The sequence below is a fragment of the Carcharhinus amblyrhynchos genome, chromosome 26, assembly GCF_965287045.1.
Source record: "Carcharhinus amblyrhynchos chromosome 26, sCarAmb.v2.hapA, whole genome shotgun sequence".
NCBI lineage: Eukaryota > Metazoa > Chordata > Chondrichthyes > Carcharhiniformes > Carcharhinidae > Carcharhinus > Carcharhinus amblyrhynchos.
Genome location: NC_137349.1, coordinates 35,188,564 through 35,209,104, shown reverse-complemented (window position 1 = coordinate 35,209,104; position 20,541 = coordinate 35,188,564). Strand labels below are relative to the sequence as shown.

At 50.6% G+C, this 20,541-nt stretch overlaps 1 protein-coding gene across 9 annotated transcripts in view; it reads right to left on the bottom strand.

Annotated features, from left to right (window-relative positions):
• LOC145358780 (receptor-type tyrosine-protein phosphatase delta-like) overlaps positions 1 to 20,541 on the bottom strand; it is a 517,644-nt gene that overhangs the window by 117,911 nt on the left and 379,192 nt on the right. For all 9 annotated transcript variants that reach the window (XR_013889502.1, XM_080213067.1, XM_080213059.1 and 6 more), the window contains 5 exons: positions 18,905 to 19,164; positions 17,187 to 17,277; positions 12,344 to 12,559; positions 7,029 to 7,189; positions 1,316 to 1,327 (listed from right to left, as the gene is read on the bottom strand). Coding sequence is in view for 8 of the 9 variants with exons in the window: in XM_080213067.1 (XP_080069193.1) it covers positions 1,316 to 1,327; positions 7,029 to 7,189; positions 12,344 to 12,559; positions 17,187 to 17,277; positions 18,905 to 19,164 (740 nt within the window). In the remaining variant the exon portion in view is untranslated. The remainder of the gene's footprint in view (positions 1 to 1,315; positions 1,328 to 7,028; positions 7,190 to 12,343; positions 12,560 to 17,186; positions 17,278 to 18,904; positions 19,165 to 20,541) is intronic.

The window sequence follows — 20,541 nt, the reverse complement described above, 5'->3', positions numbered from 1 at the left end:
ACCCAATGTACTCAGTCCCTCATTATCGGACATCCCCCTCACCAATTCAGGGAACCTTTGTGTCTCTGATGCAAGTCTATCCTTTCTTAAATGCGGAGACCAAAACTGCACAGACTACTCCAGATGTGGTCCCACCATCATTCTGTACAACTGCAGCAAGACTTCTTCACTCTTGTACTCCAATCATCTTGCAATAAAGGCCAATGTACCATGTGCCTTCCTAACTGCTTGCTGCACCTGCAGGCTAACTTTCTGCATTCCTTGTACGAGCACACCCAAGATTTTCTGAACATTAACACGTCCACGCTTCTTAGTTTTGAAAATATATTCCTCTTTTCTATTCTTATGACAAATGTGAATAATTCTACACTTCCTTATACAGTACTCCATCTGCCACCTTGTTGCCCACTCACTCAACCTGTCTCGATCTCTTTGCAGCCTCTCTGTGTCCTCCCCACAGCTTACCTTTCCACCTCGCTTTCTATAATCAACAAACGTGGATCGATACCTAACTCACCGTCACTTCATCTAAGTCATCAATATACACCAGGATTTTCTGGCCACAGCATAGACAGGCATTGTCGCAGGAAGGACAGGAGAATCTGGAGACTTGTTGACTTTTAACAGTTCTCCAAATCTTCCCGTTCCGCCTGTGATGGTGCTTGCCAGTGTCGGGGCTGGAAAATCCCATCCATTGATTGTAAATAGCTGATTCCCCAGCACTGATCCTTGCGGCACTCCACTATCCACAGCCTATCAACTTCAAAATGCTTTGTTTATGTCCATTATCTGCTCCTGTCTGCTGACAAATCTCTATCCACACTGATCTATTACCCTCAACTCCATGAGCCCTCAGCTTGTTTGTTAACCTCTTGCGTGGCAGCTTTTGGAAATCCAGATATATTACATCTACTAGCTCCCCTTTATCTACCCTACTGGTCACATCCCCAAAGATCTTGGATAAAGTTGTAACAGGATTTTCCTTTAGTAAAACCACGCTGACTTGTTTTAATCACACAACGCTTTTCTAAGTGCAATACAATGGCCACAATTTATTGGCTCTTCAAACCAGTGGGATCTTCTGGTCCCACCAAGGGCACACCCCCATCAGGGGTTTCTCAGCAACGTGGGTGGAATCAATGGAGATTCCTTTAAAGCAATAGGAACAGAAGATCCCACTATCGGCCACTGGCATGCCACCTCTAACCACTGAGAAAGCGCGGGGATATCAGAGACCCCAGTGTAAGACTTCCTGGTCTAAATTATCTTCATAGTTTTAATTATCCAGAATTTTAGATGAAGAATGGTTGCTTACCTGTCCGGCTTGCTGTCCATGAAGAGTGCATTAAAGGAAAGATAAGAACCATGTGAATGCTTCAATTTAAACTTCAGTAATACACATCTACAATCAACGGCATGCCTTCAATCATTACAAGTTTAAAGTTTATTTACTAGTGTCACAAGTAGGCTAACATTAACACTGCAATGAAGTTACTGTGAAAATCCCCTAGTTGCCTCACTCCGGCGGCGTATGTTTGGTTACACTGAGGGAGAATTCAGCATGGCTAATGCACCTAACCAGCATGTCTTTTGAACTGTGGGAGGAAACTGGAGCACCCGGAGGAAACCCATGCAGACAGGGGAGATGTGCAGACTCCACACGGACAGTGGCTCAGGCTGGGAATCGAACCTGGGTCTTTGGCACTGTGAGGCAGCGGTGCTAACCACTGTGCCACCGTGCCGTCCATTAGTGATCATGCAGCAGGACTGGCTGGCTAAGCTTACTTGCTTGCAACAGATTCATTGAGTGCACGAATAGTCACCAACAAGAGGCACATGAGAAGGTGAGGGCATCAAATGGGGGCCTTTGTCCCACTCAGCAGCCGGACAAGCGAATTAGCTACGGTTATGTAATAACTTGGAGGGTCAGTATTGATGGGGCCTTGCACTGTCAGAGGATCGGTACTGAGAGAGCGCAGGCACTCTCAGATGCACAGTACTGAGGGAGGACAAATTAATATCAGTTGGTCAATATTCATGGCTGGAGTTTCAAATGCCTAGTATTCAAATTCTCCCATCTGCTGAGAGGATTGCGATGGATGGTTTCTGGAGTATCCCCCCAGGAAAAGCCTGACAACATGGAACAAGAAACTGGGCCCTCACAAATGCAGGACTATTGCCAAGCTGTGGCCTAAACTAACCAAACTGGCCTGGTCTGGGAGGAGTTTGTTTTTACCAAATCCAGAGCCAGGCGGGCACTGAGCATTCGTCAGAGCACCAGGGAACAGGCCTGAGAACAGGGAAGAGGGACAATGTTGGAAAGAGGGAAGAGTCAGGAGTAGGTGGAGAAGGTGATAGGACCAGAGGGGAGGAATGGCATGGCAGGGGGGAACAGGAAGGGGAGGGATGGAGGACAATGTTTTCAGGCTGTTGTCCAGTTTACATTTTGAAAGTTTTCACGCACGGTCTGCTCACAAAATGGACAATTCGGTCAAAATGAAATGCAGAACATCCCAAAGCTGAATCCACCAAAGGTGCAGAGTAAAGTATCGGACCGGCCTGTGTCACAGGGTCATTATAAATATCTGCAAGCCTGCGGAAAACTAAACCCCATCTGCAATATCGTGGCATACCGCACATACAGCACTAGGTTTGGTGTTGTGTAAGGTCGGTTCGTGACTGATAATCTGTAACTATCCAGTTTTCAATCGGAGATCACCTTTATCCAACCACCCTACAAGCAATCAATACCGCAATCGATACATTATGGGCGATACGGTGGCACAATGGATAGCACTGCTGCCTCACACTGCCAGGGACCTGGGTTCGATTCCCAGCTTGGGTCTTTGTCTGTGTGGAGTTTGCACATTCTCCCCATGTCTGCATGGGTTTCCTCCAGGGGCTCCAGTTTCCTCCCGGTCCAAAGATGTGCGGGTTAGGTGCACTGGCCGCACTAAATTGCCCCTTAGTGGACAGGGATGCGTAGGTTAGAGGGATTAGCGGGGTTAATGTGTGGGGTTACGGGGATAGGGCTTGGGTGGAATTGTTGTCGGTGCAGACTCGATGGGCCGAATGGCCTCTTTCTGCGCTCTAGGATTCTATGATTTCTACCTGCTGCGTCATTCTTTAAAACTGTGTTTTGAAATTAAAATCTGAACACGACTCCCATGCAGATTAAACTTAACTATTAGAACCAATAACTGCCTGAAATGCCTTTCATTAAGCTGGGATGAAGTATTAACAGGATCCAGTCACTCAGCCATGTCTAATTAACAAGCATCGCCTAAAACTGGGTTCCTTTTCCCATGCTTCCTGCTTCCGCAAGGTCTCCCACAACTGCACAGTCACTGCTCCGGCCCTCTCACAGTGCGGTGAACACCCACATGCTCTCAACTTTATACACTCTCAGCCCTCTGCTCACACACAAACGGTTAAAATAATTTGTTTAAGGTGTACCCCTCCCCCCCCCACACCCATGAATAATTCTGTGTTAAGACTGAGGCACAAACAGCAGGCAGTGACTCATTCAAATCCCACTTCCTACTGAGTTTTGTAGAATTCCTACAGTGCAGAAAGAGGCCACTCAGCCCATTGAGCCGATACTGGCAGCAGTCCCACCGCGACCCTTTCACCATAACCCCACATATTAACCCTGCTAGTTCTCCTAAGGCTAAGGGGCAGTGTAACCTGCACACTTTTGGACTGTGGGAGGAAACCAGAGCACCTGGAGGAAACCCACGCAGACACTGGGAGAATGTGCAGACTCCGCACAGACAGTGACCCAAGCCGGGAATCGAACCTGGGTCCCTGGTGCGGTGAGGCAGCAGCGCTAACCACTGTGCCATTCCGCTCTACTTAGCTGATCTCAGCCAGGATGTTCATGTTTTATTGCTATCCAGCGCTGCCTGCCTGAACTGTGGAAATGTGACTGATGGGTGATGTCCCTGTGGTCAAATAGCCTGCCATCATTCACTGCCCTGGGCCACAGGTGAGGGACGGCACATAAAGTTTACACATTAACGACCTAAAAGATATGGAGACAATGTTCCCAAAAGCAGGCCATGCAACTTGTGAGACTCAATGAGCAGTGTGAGCCTGAGGGTGGCACAGTGGTTAGCGCTGCTGCCTCACAGCGCCAGGGACCTGGGTTCAATTCCCAACTTGGGTCACTGTCTGTGCGGAGTCTGCACATTCTCCCCGTGCCTGCGTGGGTTTCCTCTGGTTTCCTCTCTCAGTCCAAAGTCATGTTGGTTAGGTGCATTGCTCATGCTAAAATCAGTGTATCCAAACAGGCACCAGAGGGTGGCGACTAGGGGATTTTCACAGTAACCTCAGCGCAGTGTTAATGTAAGCCTACTTGTGACACTAATAAATAAACTTTAAAACTTGAAACTTTTTTGTAATATTGAAATAATAACCTCTTGTAACTTCCTCCAATCCTCTGAGGCTACAGCAGGTGTGTTCCTCTAACTCAGAGCTTCTTGTGTCTTCCCCTCTGCTCTGACCTACCGTTAACAGTTGGGCTTTTAGTCCTCGAACCTCTGGAATTTACTACTTTAAATCTCACTGCCCGTCTCTTTACCTCTCAGAGCCTCGTTCATATCTACCCCTTTTTATCTCTTGCTCTCATGTCTCCTCCTCAGTCAGCTTTTGTTTTGGCTGGTTATGCTCCACTGAAGGATCTTGGGGCATTTTACTACAGGAAAGGCGATATATAAATGCAAATTGTTGACATTGGGCATCCCAATAGCTTTGTGGGCAGAGGTGCTACCTCATGTCATACAGAGCGGAGAGTCACCAAATCAAATCCCAAGCAGAAATTGGGAGATTGTAAAACGGTGGAAGGTTTGAAATGATGAGAACAAACGGTTTAGTTTTAACAATCTGACGAAAGTAATCCCATTTGTGGAGGCAAAGGGTCCTATTCATGGGGGTGGAAGGGGGGCAGTGACAGAGACTCAGTGCCTTCAGGAGAGACGGGGAACGGGGAGAAAGAAACACTCACGAAACTGGCTCAGTATGAGGCTAGCCTTCCCAGTGTCAGAACAGTCACTGTTCGACTATCAGGGGCATCATAGCCTCAACTTCTCCAGACTGTCACTCACACCACCCGAACCCCCGTTCCCCAGATTCACACCCTCTGAACCCCCGTTCCCCAGACTCTCACCCTCTGAACCCCCCTTCCCCAGACTCTCACCACCCGAACCCCCCTTCCCCAGACTCACACCCTCTGAACCCCCGTTCCCCAGACTCACACCCTCTGAACCCCCGTTCCCCAGACTCTCACCCTCTGAACCCCCCTTCCCCAGACTCTCACCACCCAAACCCCCCTTCCCCAGACTCACACCCTCTGAACCCCCCTTCCCCAGACTCACACCACCCGAACCCCCCTTCCCCAGACTCACACCCTCTGAACCCCCGTTCCCCAGACTCTCACTGTCTGAACCCCCGTTCCCCAGACTCTCACCCTCTGAACCCCCGTTCCCCAGACTCTCACCCTCTGAACCCCTGTTCCCCAGACTCACACCCTCTGAACCCCCGTTCCCCAGACTCTCACCCTCTGAACCCCCGTTCCCCAGACTCACACCCTCTGAACCCCTGTTCCCCAGACTCACACCCTCTGAACCCCTGTTCCCCAGACTCTCACCCTCTGAACCCCCGTTCCCCAGATTCACACCCTCTGAACCCCCGTTCCCCAGACTCTCACCCTCTGAACCCCCGTTCCCCAGACTCACACCCTCTGAACCCCTGTTCCCCAGATTCACACCCTCTGAACCCCTGTTCCCCAGACTCTCACCCTCTGAACCCCCGTTCCCCAGACTCTCACCCTCTGAACCCCCGTTCCCCAGATTCACACCCTCTGAACCCCCGTTCCCCAGACTCTCACCCTCTGAACCCCCGTTCTCCAGACTCTCACCCTCTGAACCCCCGTTCCCCAGACTCTCGCCCTCTGAACCCCCGTTCCCCAGACTCTCACCCTCTGAACCCCCGTTCCCCAGACTCACACCCTCTGAACCCCCGTTCCCCAGACTCTCACCCTCTGAACCCCCCTTCCCCAGACTCTCACCCTCTGAACCCCCCTTCCCCAGACTCTCACCCTCTGAACCCCAGTTTCCCAGACTCTCACCCTCTGAACCCCCGTTCCCCAGACTCTCACCCTCTGAACCCCCGTTCCCCAGAGTCTCACCCTCTGAACCCCCGTTCCCCAGACTCTCACCCTCTGAACCCCCGTTCCCCAGACTCTCACCCTCTGAACCCCCGTTCCCCAGACTCTCACCCTCTGAACCCCCGTTCCCCAGACTCTCACCCTCTGAACCCCCGTTCCCCAGACTCTCACCCTCTGAACCCCCGTTCCCCAGAGTCTCACACCATCTGAACCCCCGTTCCCCAGACTCTCACCCTCTGAACCCCCCTTCCCCAGACTCTCACCCTCTGAACCCCCCTTCCCCAGACTCACAACTTCTGAATCCCCGTTCCCCAGACTCTCACCCTCTGAACCCCCGTTCCCCAGACTCTCACCCTCTGAACCCCAGTTTCCCAGACTCTCACCCTCTGAACCCCCGTTCCCCAGACTCTCACCCTCTGAACCCCCGTTCCCCAGAGTCTCACCCTCTGAACCCCCGTTCCCCAGACTCACACCCTCTGAACCCCCGTTCCCCAGACTCTCACCCTCTGAACCCCCGTTCCCCAGACTCTCACCCTCTGAACCCCCGTTCCCCAGACTCTCACCCTCTGAACCCCCGTTCCCCAGACTCTCACCCTCTGAACCCCCGTTCCCCAGAGTCTCACACCATCTGAACCCCCGTTCCCCAGACTCTCACCCTCTGAACCCCCGTTCCCCAGACTCTCACTCTCACCCTCCAAACTCCTCTTCCACAGAAGGATCAATGTGTACCAACTATGAACATGAACTATGGTCGATTTCCCCATACCCCATCATTCCCAATGCAGTTCTTGTTAACCAATGTACCAGCCTGCCTAACCACCCCACCCCCCCCCCCCCCAATCCCAGGCAGAGATTTGCTTACTTTTTGTACAGCAGGATGGCAATCACAATGCAGATGATGAAGACCACCGCCAAGACCGGGCCCACCACCCAGATCAGACCCTCCTCTCCGTCGATAATGGGCTGTGGGTCGGGATCAGCCGAGAGGATGGGGTCAGAGTACGGGCTCGCCGCAAACATCTTCTGCAACAACAATGATAGAGCACGGCAATCAGAGAATTCAGACACAAACCCACCCCACTGAATAACACCGTCTCAAAAAAAACAGTCAAAGGATTTACAAAGAAGTCAAAATAAATCAAAAACAGCGAGAAATAGAACAGGATAGCCCAGGAATCGTTCAAAATATCGATAGCAATTACTATTTTAAAGTTAAAAGTTAAAGTTTAAAGTTAAAGTTTGGTTACTAGTCACAATCAGGCTTACGTTAACACTGCAATGAAGTTACTGTGAAAATCTCCTAGTCGCCACACTCTGGTGCCTGCTCGGGTACACTGAGGGAGAATTTAGCATGGTCAATTCACCTCACCAGCATGCCTTTGGATTGTGGGGAGAAACTGGAGCAACTGGAGGAAACCCACGCAGACATGGGGAGAATGTGCAAACTCCACACAGACGGTGATCCAAGCCGGGAATCGAACCTGGGTCCCTGGCGTTGTGAGGCAGCAGTGTTAACTACTGCTCAGTCAAGGCATCAGGAGAACATTAGCGTCATGAGGTATTAAGGTGGAAGATGCCCGTGTATTATTGTTTAACAGAGTCAAGTCAAACTCCTCTGCCACTGGGACAGAACTATTAACACTTCTAAAACGCAACGGCGCAGAGAGAGATGTGTTCTGCTACCGGACGCTAACAGCAACTTCTACCGTATGGAATCTAACAGGGGGACAGGTAGGGATAAACCACTTTGCTTCCCCACAGCGACCCCGTACAAAGAAAATACTTTTATAATTCAAGGCGAGCAACTTAAAGGGGAATCCTAGAACACGAGAGGCTGCTCCAGATGGGCAAAAATGCAGAATCAGGGTGAATATTGCACTGGGAAGCAAACAAATTAAGGGATATGGAGGAAAAGCAGAGAATTGGGATTACAAAGGTGAAAAATAAAGGGCAGTGCCAGCCTGTTTCTATCATAAAAAAACAACTAATTTGTGGATTGATGGGCACCCAAGGCACAAGAAGAAATATAGGATCCAATTAGCCTGAGTTTGGCCAAAATATATAGGGGTGCTCCTGGGATCAGGGCAAAGAGAGAGATCATCAATACCAGACAGTCACTAATAAATGCAATAGGGAACACAGGAGACACTTCTTCACTCAGTGATGAGAATGTGGAACTCACCAGCACTTAGAAGGAGTTGAGACTAAAGGCAGTTGAAGGCTAAATGCATGAGGGCTAATCATAGGAGCGTAGAATCCCAATAGTATAGGAGAAGGCCATTCAGCCCATTGAACCTGCACTGAAAACAGTCCCACCCAAGTCCTGTAACTCTACTATTTACCCTGCTAGCCCCCTGGCACTAAGGAGCAATTTAGCATGGCCAGTCAACCTAACTTGCACATCTTTGGATGGTGGGAGGAAACCGGAACATCCAGAGGAAAACAACGCAGATACAGGGAGAACGTGCGAACTCCACACATTCAGTGACCTGAGGCTGGAATTGAACCCGGGTCCCTGGCGCTCTGAGGCAGTAGTGCTAACCACTGTGTCACCATTCTGGAATGGTAAGTAACAGTAGGTAATGCTGGTAGGGTTAGATGGAGAGAGGTGGATGGTGGTTCAGGTAGAGCATGAACATCAGTTTGGAAAAGCTGTTCCTTTTCTCTGCTGCACCGTCTACTTCATGGGGAATCTTCCAGGTCAGACCACAGTCTACCACCAAATAGTACTGAGTTATCAAATAGCAGCATGGACTGTATTCTATCTGAAACTCAAAAGTTGGAATCTTTTCACAATCCATCAATAAGTCTACATCATATACTCTTTTTAAGACACGATAAAGTAGAATGGTTGAGAGCTTCAAGTTTAAGAACATAAGAAATAGGAGCAGGAGTAGGCCATCTAGCCCTTCGGGCCTGCCCCGCCATTCAATAAGATCATGGCTGATCTGAAGTGGATCAGTTCCACTTTCCCGCTTTCTCCCCATAACCCTTAATTCCCTTGTCTGTCAAAAACCTATCTACCTGTGACTTAAATATATTTAGCGAGGTAGCCTCCACCACTTCAATGGGCAGAGAATTCCAGAGATTCACCACCCTTTGAGTGAAGAAGTTCCTCCTCAACTCCGTTCTAAACTGCCCCCCCTTATCTTGAGGCTGTGCCCTCTAGTCCTGCTGCCCTTTCTGAGTGGGAAGAATCTCTCTACCTCTACCCTATCCATCCCTTTCATTATCTTATACGTCTCTATAAGATCCCCCCTCATCCTTCTAAACTCCAACGAGTACAGACCCAGTCTATTTAGTCTCTCTTCATAGTCCAACCCCCTCATCTCCGGTATCAGCCTGGTGAACCTCCTCTGCACTCCCTCCAAGGCCAAAATATCCTTCCGCAAGTGCGGCGACCAAAACTGCACACAGTGCTCCAGCTGCAGCCTCACCAGTGCCCTGTACAGTTGCAGCAAGACCTCCTTGCTTTTATATTCTATCCCCCTCGCTATAAAGGCCAGCATCCCACTCGCCTTCTTGATCACCTGCTGCACCTACAGGCTGGGTTTTTGCGACTCGTGCACAAGGACCCCCCGGTCCCTCTGCACCGTAGCATGCTGCAGCTTTTCGCCCTTTAAATAGTACTCCCGATAGCATGCAACATTTCCGTATAGCTATTTGTTGCAATGCTCCTTACCTGCACGCACTGCTAATTCTGCATGCTGTAGCTTCCACTTATGATCCTGACTCAGGATCAGGCTGCAATGCTTCTCGTAACAGAGGTCCCTGCACCCTAACTCTCCTGCATTGTCTGCTCCCTCCTAACATTACCTTAAACATCCACTGACATTTCCCTTCCCCACCCCAAGGCCAAGCTTCCTGCTCTATTTCCACCCAGTGGCACATAGTAAAAAATATTAGCAAACTCTTTCAGATTCAGCAGAGTGCTGAATCCACCCTCTGGTTCACAACAGTGAGTTCTACAAACAGGGGATATCTAGCTATTAATGGGCTAAGTAGTAAGTGCCTCTTCCCTTTTATTTAAGAATTCCTTTTATTAAGTTTTTAGGTGTCCAGATCACCAACAACCTTTCCTGGTCCCTCCACCCTGAGTTAAGAAAGCCCACCAATGCTTCTACTTTCTCAGGAGGCTAAGAAAATTTGGCATGTTCGCGATGACTTTCACCAATTTTTACAGATGCACCATAGAATGCATCCTTTCTGGGTGTGTCACAGCTTTGGTATGGCTCCTACTTTGACCAAGACCACAAGAAACTACAAAGAGTTGTGAACGTAGCCCAGTCGGTCACACAAACCAGCCTCCCATCCATTGACTCTGCCTCAGGAAAGCAACCAGCATAATCAAGTATCCCGGACATTCTTCATTCCCCCTTCTTCCATCAGGAAAAAGATACAAGTGTCTTAGGTCACGATTCGACCAATTCAAAAACAGCTTCCTCCCTGCACCATCAGACTTTTGAAAGGACCTACCTTATATCATATTGATCTTTCTCTACATCCTGGCTAAGGCTGTAACATTACATTCTGCACTCTTTCATTTCCTCCTGTCCTATGTACTCTATGAATGGCATGTTTTGTCTGTATAGTGCGCAAGAAACAATACTTTTCACAGTATCCCAATACATGCGACAATAGTTAATCAAATCAAATTCTGCTCAGTGACACTTGGTCAATTAAGTAAGAGAAAGAGATAAGTTTTTCCTTGGATTCAGTTTTGTTGAATGTTATCCAGCTGGAGGAGTAACTACCAAAGGGAGGTTGAAGGAAGATCATGCTTTGTAACTATTTGCTATGTTAAATCAATATATTTCATTCAGTTTGGGAAATCAGTGTCGGAGACAATGAACTCAAGGTCTGATGGTTATCGCTCCATCACTGGCTGCTTCAGTTGCCTGGGCTGCGAGCTCTGGAATTGCCTCCCTGAATCCCTCAACCTCTCTTCCCTTTATGAGATCTTTAAAACCCACCACTTTGACCGAATATCTCTGTGTTCAGTGTCATATTCTGCGGGATGCTTTGAGAGGTTTTACTATGTTACAGGGGTCTTTATAAATGTACGTTTGCTGTTGTACATCACATCCAGCAGCAGGACAGAGTTCCTCCTACTCTTCTCCAATAACATACCCGATCTCTTAGATCAGCAGCTTAGCCAATCCATGACCCTGTATTTCTGTTACTCAAACCCAAGAAGAGAATTAGAGAAAAGGAAAGCAAAGCTGAGGAGGATGTAACAGAAGGGTTGTGGGGCTTCTGTGGCGGGGGATATGGGGATGATATGGTGGGGGATATGGGACTGGTGTGGTGGGGGATATGGGGATGATGTTGTCGGGGATACGTGAATGATGTGGTGGGGGATATGGGGGATGTGTGGTGGGGGATACGGGAATGGCACCATGGGGGATACAGGGATGGGGTGATGGGGGATTTGGGGATGGTGCGGGAGGGGATTTGGGGATGGTGCGGGAGGGGCTTTGGGGATGGTGCGGGAGGGGCTTTGGGGATGGTGCGGGAGGGGCTTTGGGGATGGTGCGGGAGGGGCTTTGGGGATGGTGCGGGAGGGGCTTTGGGGATGGTGCGGGAGGGGCTTTGGGGATGGTGCGGGAGGGGCTTTGGGGATGGTGCGGGAGGGGCTTTGGGGATGGTGCGGGAGGGGCTTTGGGGATGGTGCGGGAGGGGATTTGGGGATGGTGCGGGAGGGGATTTGGGGATGGTGCGGGAGGGGATTTGGGGATGGTGCGGGAGGGGATTTGGGGATGGTGCGGGAGGGGATTTGGGGATGGTGCGGGAGGGGATTTGGGGATGGTGCGGGAGGGGATTTGGGGATGGTGCGGGAGGGGCTTTGGGGATGGTGCGGGAGGGGCTTTGGGGATGGTGCGGGAGGGGCTTTGGGGATGGTGCGGGAGGCGATATGGGGCTGATGCAGTAGGCGATACGGGAATGGTGCGGTGGGTGATATAGGGATAATGTGGTGAGGGATGGGAGATGGTGTGGTGGGAGATATGGGGTTAGTGTCATGGGGGATACGAGAATGATGTGGTGGGGGATGTGGGGAAGATGGGATGACAAAGGGGTTGGGGGGGAGTTGAGATCATAGCAGGTGGATGACACCACTGAATGTAAGAGGTGAGGTGAGATGTTTGCTGCAAGTTTTATCCAAAGAAGTTTACTCACCGCTTCCGGTATGTCCAGAACCCCCAGGATGAAGAAGACATATTTATTACCCTGCTCCAGGGGCCGGTTTTCAAACCCACCATAGAAACGCTGGTCACCCAGGATAAACTCTCGCGGGAGAACATCGAAGCGAGCTGCGATATAGGGCTTGGAGTGGCCGAGCTGGCGTCGGGACCGCAGGCTTCTCCTCCGACGCAGGGTCAAATCCTGAAGCAGCTGGAACCAACAGGAAATAATTAACTTGGGACAGCAGGACAGGATCTTGTGAATAGCACAGACATCAGAAAAATGCAACAACGTGTAATAAACGCCTTGTCTGGAAACTATAAACCCAGTTAGGTGATAGATCAGCAATATACAACTCAGTGTCCAGCTGGGTTCCCTCACACTCATTTCAGCAAAACAACCACAGCTCCCTCACCAAAGAAATTCAGGAGATGGTGGAAGACAGGAAGGTTCTGGGCGAGTGGGAGAGTTCAGGGTAGGAGCGACTGGACAAAAGCAGCAGTGGACCGCAACAAACTGAGTTACAGGATGGTGAACGGTGAAGAGACAGGGCACAAAAAGCTAATTACTACGGATGCTGGAATCTGAAACCAAAAGAGAAAATGCTGAAAAATCTCAGCAGGTCTGACAGCATCGGTAAGGACAGACAAGAGCTGACGTTTCGAGTCCAGATGACCCTTTGCCAAAGCTTTGATAAAGGGTCACCTGGACTCAAAACATCAGCTCTTTTCTCCCCTTACAGATGCTGCCAGACCTGCTAATACTTTCCAGCATGTTCTCTTTTCTAAAGGGACAGAGCAGACTGGACAGTCAGGGACTAAGGGACAGAGCAGGCTGGACAGTCAGGGACTAAGGGACAGAGCAGGCTGGACAGTCAGGGACTAAGGGACAGAGCAGGCTGGACAGTCAGGGACTAAGGGACAGAGCAGACTGGACAGTCAGGGACTAAGGGACAGAGCAGACTGGACAGTCAGGGACTAAGGGACAGAGCAGACTGGACAGTCAGGGACTAAGGGACAGAGCAGGCTGGACAGTCAGGGACTAAGGGACAGAGCAGACTGGACAGTCAGGGACTAAGGGACAGAGCAGGCTGGACAGTCAGGGACTAAGGGACAGAGCAGACTGGACAGTCAGGGACTAAGGGACAGAGCAGACTGGACAGTCAGGGACTAAGGGACAGAGCAGACTGGACAGTCAGGGACTAAGGGACAGAGCAGACTGGACAGTCAGGGACTAAGGGACAGAGCAGGCTGGACAGTCAGGGACTAAGGGACAGAGCAGACTGGACAGTCAGGGACTAAGGGACAGAGCAGACTGGACAGTCAGGGACTAAGGGACAGAGCAGACTGGACAGTCAGGGACTAAGGGACAGAGCAGACTGGACAGTCAGGGACTAAGGGACAGAGCAGACTGGACAGTCAGGGACTAAGGGACAGAGCAGACTGGACAGTCAGGGACTAAGGGACAGAGCAGGCTGGACAGTCAGGGATTAAGGGACAGAGCAGACTGGACAGTCAGGGACTAAGGGACAGAACAGACTGGACAGTCAGGGACTAAGGGACAGAGCAGACTGGACAGTCAGGGACTAAGGGACAGAGCAGACTGGACAGTCAGGGACTAAGGGACAGAGCAGGCTGGACAGTCAGGGATTAAGGGACAGAGCAGACTGGACAGTCAGGGATTAAGGGACAGAGCAGACTGGACAGTCAGGGACTAAGGGACAGAGCAGACTGGACAGTCAGGGACTAAGGGACAGAGCAGGCTGGACAGTCAGGGACTAAGGGACAGAGCAGGCTGGACAGTCAGGGACTAAGGGACAGAGCAGACTGGACAGTCAGGGACTAAGGGACAGAGCAGACTGGACAGTCAGGGACTAAGGGACAGAGCAGGCTGGACAGTCAGGGACTAAGGGACAGAGCAGGCTGGACAGTCAGGGACTAAGGGACAGAGCAGACTGGACAGTCAGGGACTAAGGGACAGAGCAGGCTGGACAGTCAGGGACTAAGGGACAGAGCAGACTGGACAGTCAGGGACTAAGGGGCAGAGCAGGCTGGACAGTCAGGGACTAAGGGACAGAGCAGGCTGGACAGTCAGGGACTAAGGGACAGAGCAGGCTGGACAGTCAGGGACTAAGGGACAGAGCAGACTGGACAGTCAGGGACTAAGGGACAGAGCAGACTGGACAGTCAGGGACTAAGGGACAGAGCAGGCTGGACAGTCAGGGACTAAGGGACAGAGCAGGCTGGACAGTCAGGGACTAAGGGACAGAGCAGGCTGGACAGTCAGGGACTAAGGGACAGAGCAGGCTGGACAGTCAGGGACTAAGGGACAGAGCAGGCTGGACAGTCAGGGACTAAGGGACAGAGCAGGCTGGACAGTCAGGGACTAAGGGACAGAGCAGGCTGGACAGTCAGGGACTAAGGGACAGAGCAGGCTGGACAGTCAGGGACTAAGGGACAGAGCAGGCTGGACAGTCAGGGACTAAGGGACAGAGCAGGCTGGACAGTCAGGGACTAAGGGACAGAGCAGGCTGGACAGTCAGGGACTAAGGGACAGAGCAGACTGGACAGTCAGGGACTAAGGGGCAGAGCAGGCTGGACAGTCAGGGACTAAGGGACAGAGCAGGCTGGACAGTCCGGGACTGTGTAACAGATGTGTGAGTGGCTGTGTAACAGTCGAAAGGTGTTTCTCTGCATCCTGTTACTCAATGCCGCTATTCTGGAACTTTTCCAATGTGTTGTAAGTTACTGGGAAAATCCTGGCCCTTTAATAGGGAATCTCTACCTTTCGGAGCTGGGAGGGGGTCATACCCGTTTCAGATAGCCAGTGATACAGCCGTGCATGAACACTGTGTCCCACATTTACTCTTCAAACATTTCAACAAAATATTCCCCAAGATCACAGACCTTGAGTGTGGACAAACCAGATACATGTGTTCCTGCGTTTACTCAAAGAGAAAAATGTACAATCCCCAGAATGGCAACGAATCTAAAACCTTATACTCAAAGCACCATCTGAAAACTGGACAAGACTGTATAGCACACTGGCTGACGGAATTGGTAAATGGATAAAAGATTGGTTGCCTCTGCCTCAATCTCTGTATCCAATCTGCAGCTGGTTCAGGTCACTCTGACTCAGGCCACTGATAACAACTGTCCAGTCTGCTCTGTCCCTTAATCCCTGACTGTCCAGTCTGCTCTGTCCCTTAGTCCCTGACTGTCCAGCCTGCTCTGTCCCTTAGTCCCTGACTGTCCAGTCTGCTCTGTCCCTTAATCCCTGACTGTCCAGCCTGCTCTGTCCCTTAGTCCCTGACTGTCCAGCCTGCTCTGTCCCTTAGTCCCTGACTGTCCAGCCTGCTCTGTCCCTTAGTCCCTGACTGTCCAGTCTGCTCTGTCCCTTAGTCCCTGACTGTCCAGTCTGCTCTGTCCCTTAATCCCTGACTGTCCAGTCTGCTCTGTCCCTTAGTCCCTGACTGTCCAGCCTGCTCTGTCCCTTAGTCCCTGACTGTCCAGCCTGCTCTGTCCCTTAGTCCCTGACTGTCCAGCCTGCTCTGTCCCTTAGTCCCTGACTGTCCAGCCTGCTCTGTCCCTTAGTCCCTGACTGTCCAGCCTGCTCTGTCCCTTAGTCCCTGACTGTCCAGCCTTCTCTGTCCCTTAGTCCCTGACTGTCCAGCCTGCTCTGTCCCTTAGTCCCTGACTGTCCAGCCTGCTCCGTCCCTTAGTCCCTGACTGTCCAGCCTGCTCCGTCCCTTAGTCCCTGACTGTCCAGCCTGCTCTGTCCCTTAGTCCCTGACTGTCCAGCCTGCTCTGTCCCTTAATCCCTGACTGTCCAGCCTGCTCTGTCCCTTAATCCCTGACTGTCTAGCCTGCTCTGTCCCTTAATCCCTGACTGTCCAGCCTGCTCTGTCCCTTAGTCCCTGACTGTCCAGCCTGCTCCGTCCCTTAGTCCCTGACTGTCCAGCCTGCTCCGTCCCTTAGTAAATTGGAATAAACAAGTTTGTCTGTCACAGATAAAGATATCCTCTCATTAATGGAAATTCTTAGTTTGCTTCTGGCTGTCCCAGTTTATCTCTCCTAATGGTTCAGTGGATATGTGCCTCATTCTATCACCACATCAAATCGTACAGGCCAGAGGAGACAGTTAGTTAAGGCTTGATAGAATGCTTTAAGTTAAGTTTAACTTTATTAGTCTACAATACAGCAGTCAGCAGCATGCCTTTAATCATTAAAGATTTAAGTTTTTTTATCAGTATCACAAGTAGGTTTATGTTAACACTGCAATGAAGTTACGGTGAAAACCCCCTAGTCGCCACACTCTGGTGCCTGTTCGGGTACATTGAGGGAGTATTTAGCGCGGTCAGTTCACCTAACCGGCACGTCTGTGGGAGGAAACCAGAGTACCCGGAGGAAACCCATGCAGACACGGGGAGACTCTGCACAGAGAGTGACCCAAGCCGGGAATCGAACCTACGCACCTGGTGCGGTGAGGCAGCAGTGCGAACCACTGTGCCACCGTGCCGCCGACAATGCTACAACTGACTTCAAGTCTGCTGAGCCTTGGGGGAGGACGAAAATCAGTCCCCTTAGCAATGTGCTACAAGGTGTGTGCGTGTGTGTTGGCACAGCTATGATAATCTCCACGAGTTGGTGGACTCTCACACACACAGAATACCCACATTGATAATGTCACGTTATCACAGGACCCTTCCAGATGTTGGGTGTGGGGGCAGTGGGGGGGGGGCTGGATTAAACTGTTGGGGAGCAGAATGAAGACTCAGAACTCTTGCAGCCTGGCTAAAGATGAGAGGGCAAGGGAGGAAATGCTTGCCTCTACGCACCTCTTCGAGGTCCATTTCGTCAGGGCTGTGCCAGGTGTTGACGAACTTGCCGTGAGATTTTTTCAGCGGAACCACAATGATGTAATAGGCTCTGGAACACAAAGTGAAGACATGCGGCTCAAACCAAAACCCAGGATGGCACAGCTTGCAATCAGGTTGCAAAAGGCGCCGAAACACAACTTGAGGATTAATGTGCCTCAAGAATGTGAGGATCTCACTCTTCCCGTGCGGTACCTATCCACACCCCGGGTTGCCACCTGTCTGTCTCCACGAACCACGATGCGGAGATGCTGGCGTTGGACTGGGGTAAACACAGTAAGAAGTCCCACAACACCAGGATTAATAAACTTGTTGGGCTTAAACCTGGTGTTGTGAGACTTCTTACTGTACAAGTCACCCCAGGGAAAGAGAGGTTTGAGGGTTTTATTCGAATATCGGAGATAGATAATGGAAGGAAGTACCGAATGGCCCCCAATGATAAATGGAACATTAATTCCATTTCTCTCCGCAGATGCTGCTAGACCTGCTGAGTATTTCCAGCATTTTTGCTGTTATTCCAGATTTCCAGGACTCACATTAGTCTGCTTTTATATCAGCAAACTTATACCGCACTGAAGGCCAGAAGGCCCAGGTTTGAGCCTGACGTCTATGTTCAGATGGTTGATCTTAAATGGGATATTAGTTTATTTATTAGAGTCACAAATAGGCTTACTGAGGTGGCACTTGTGCCTTGTACTGGTTCAGTAGAATGCTTTAAGTTTAATTTTATTTATTAGTGTCACAAGTAGGCTTCCATTAACACTGCCATGAAGTTACTGTGAAAATCCCCTAATCGCCCCACCCCGGCGCCTGTACGCTGAGGGAGAATTTAGCACGGCCAATGCACCCAACCAGCACGTCTTTCAGACTGTGGGAGGAAATCGGAGCACCCACGCAGACACGGGGAGAATGTACGAACTCCGCACAGACAGAGACCCAAGCCGGGAATCGAACCCAGGTCTCGGGCACTGTGAGCCAGCTCTGTGCCATCATGCCGCCCAAAAGCCAAATTTCACCATCTGTCACGGGTGGGATTCGAACCCGGGTCCCCTGCGCTCTACTGTGGGTCTCTGGATTACTAGCCCAGCAACAATACCATTGCCTCTCCTGGTAGCAATTGGACCACTGCAATTGCCTTCAATTCCCCTGTTGAAGTGATAAGCAGTATTTGGGTGGGCTGGGGGCAGGGACAGGAGCCAGCAAACTCCTGTTGGTTATCCTGTGGTGTTTTTTTATTGCCACAGGGTACACTTGTATAGCTGGACAAGATGTGGAGATGCTGGCGTTGGACTGGGGTAAACGCAGTAAGAAGTCTGACAACACCAGGTTAAAGTCCAACCGATTTATTTGATAGTAAACTTGCAAGCTTTCGAGGTTTCCCTCTTTGTCAGGTGAATGGAGAGACCTCTCTATTCACCTGACGAAGAGGCGAACCTCGAAAGCTTGTGAGTTTACTATCAAATAAATCGGTTGGACTTAAACCTGGTGTTGTCGGACTTCTAGCTGGACAAGGACAGGGTTAGGATGCGAAACACCCAAGCAGAGATCGGAGACGGAGAGAGAAATACTTGAGGGCCACGTACAAATGAAAACTGTTTAGTTAAGCTTTGCAGGAGAGTCCTGTAACCCCTCTGACAACGTGACGCAGTTTGAACGTTTTACACTTGGCGATTTCTTACATGACCGGGGTCACCGACTCCACCTCCGGCATCCGGACCATCAGGGTGCCGTCGGGTTCCACCTTCTTGATGAGGTAGGGCTTCCCCCCCAGGATGGCCGGGGCGGTGCGAGCCGACACCGTCTGCTGCAGGCCACCCACCGTGTTGCCGCGGTTAGTCAGCACGAAGGAGTACTCCTTGTCTGGCTCCAGGTTGGTGATCAGCTTCTTGGTGGCTCGGCCGTCCACCTCGACGACGGACTGACCATTCTTATACTGGATCTGGGCACAAACACAAGAGCTGAAAAGATAGCGCTTTCAAACCCAAAACACTGAGCGCAGCATTAAATTAGACCCCCACCCAGGACCTTCGGAAAGGAATCAAATTACCAGATATTAATCAGGAGAACATGCTGTTAAGTATTTCAATTCACCCTAAAAAAAAATCTGATTTTATATATTTCACACAGTGCCAGGGGGCAGTGCCAAGGAGGCTCCTATGGAGAGCTTTCCAGCTGGGCGGAGACTGGGGAGAGTTTCCCGTGTGTGTGTGTGTGGAGGGGGGGTAGTCTCACATGTATGTGGAGGTAGGGAGGTCCTGTGTTTTCTGCTGGAGATGGGGACACCTTTTGGAGAGAGTTTCCAGTCTGAAGCTGGCACTGACAAACTTTGGCCCAGTTTCTCCTCACCTCCGTCTTAAACGGGAAACCCCACGGGTGGGATTTTCCAGCTGTTGCCAGCCAGCAGGATTGTCTGGTCCCGCCAACAGCGAGCGCCTGCGGAGGGCTTCTCGATAGCAGGAGATGCAAACAGCGGGAAATCCCGTTGACAGTGGCGGGACCCATGTGTAAATCCCACTCCTTGTTTCTGAACTATGTTCCCTAGTTCTAACTTCTTCCATAAGGGAAACACCCTCTCAGCATCCACCCTGGCAAGTCCCCTCAGGTTCTTTTGCGTTTCAGTAAGATAATCTCTCCTCCTTTTAAACCACAATGGATCCAGGCCCAAACTATCTTAACGTTTCCTCATAAAAAAAACCTTCATCCCAAGAATCAGTCAACCAAACTGTCTCTGAACTGCTTCAAATGCAATTATATCCTTTCTTAAATTAGGAGACCAAAACTGTACTCCAGATGTGGTCTCACCAATTCCCTCTAAAACTTAAGCAAAGCATTCCCATTTCATTCCCCTTGCAATAAACAACAAGGTTTCATTTGCCCTCCTTGCTATACCAGCATCCTAATGTTTTGTGACTCATGTACCAGTGCACTCTGGTCCCTCTGTACGTCAAGAGTTCTGCAATCTCTCTCCGTTTAAATAATATTCTGCTTTTCTATCCTTCCTGCCAAAGTGGGCGAGTCCACATTTTCCCACTCCATCTGCCAAAGTTAAGCTTAGCCACTTAACCTGTCCCATTACGGGCTGCACAGTGGTTAGCATCGCTACCTCACAGCTCCTGGGACCCAGGTTCGATTCCCGGCTTGGGTTACTCTGTGTGGAGTTTGCACGTTCCCCCTGTGTCTCTGTGGGTTTTCTCCGGGCGCTCTGCTTTCCCGACAGCCCAAAGATGTGCAGGTTCGTTGCATTGCCCATGCAAAACTGCCCCTTCGTGTTCCAGGATGTGTAGGTTAGAGGGATTAGTGGGGTAAATATGTGAGG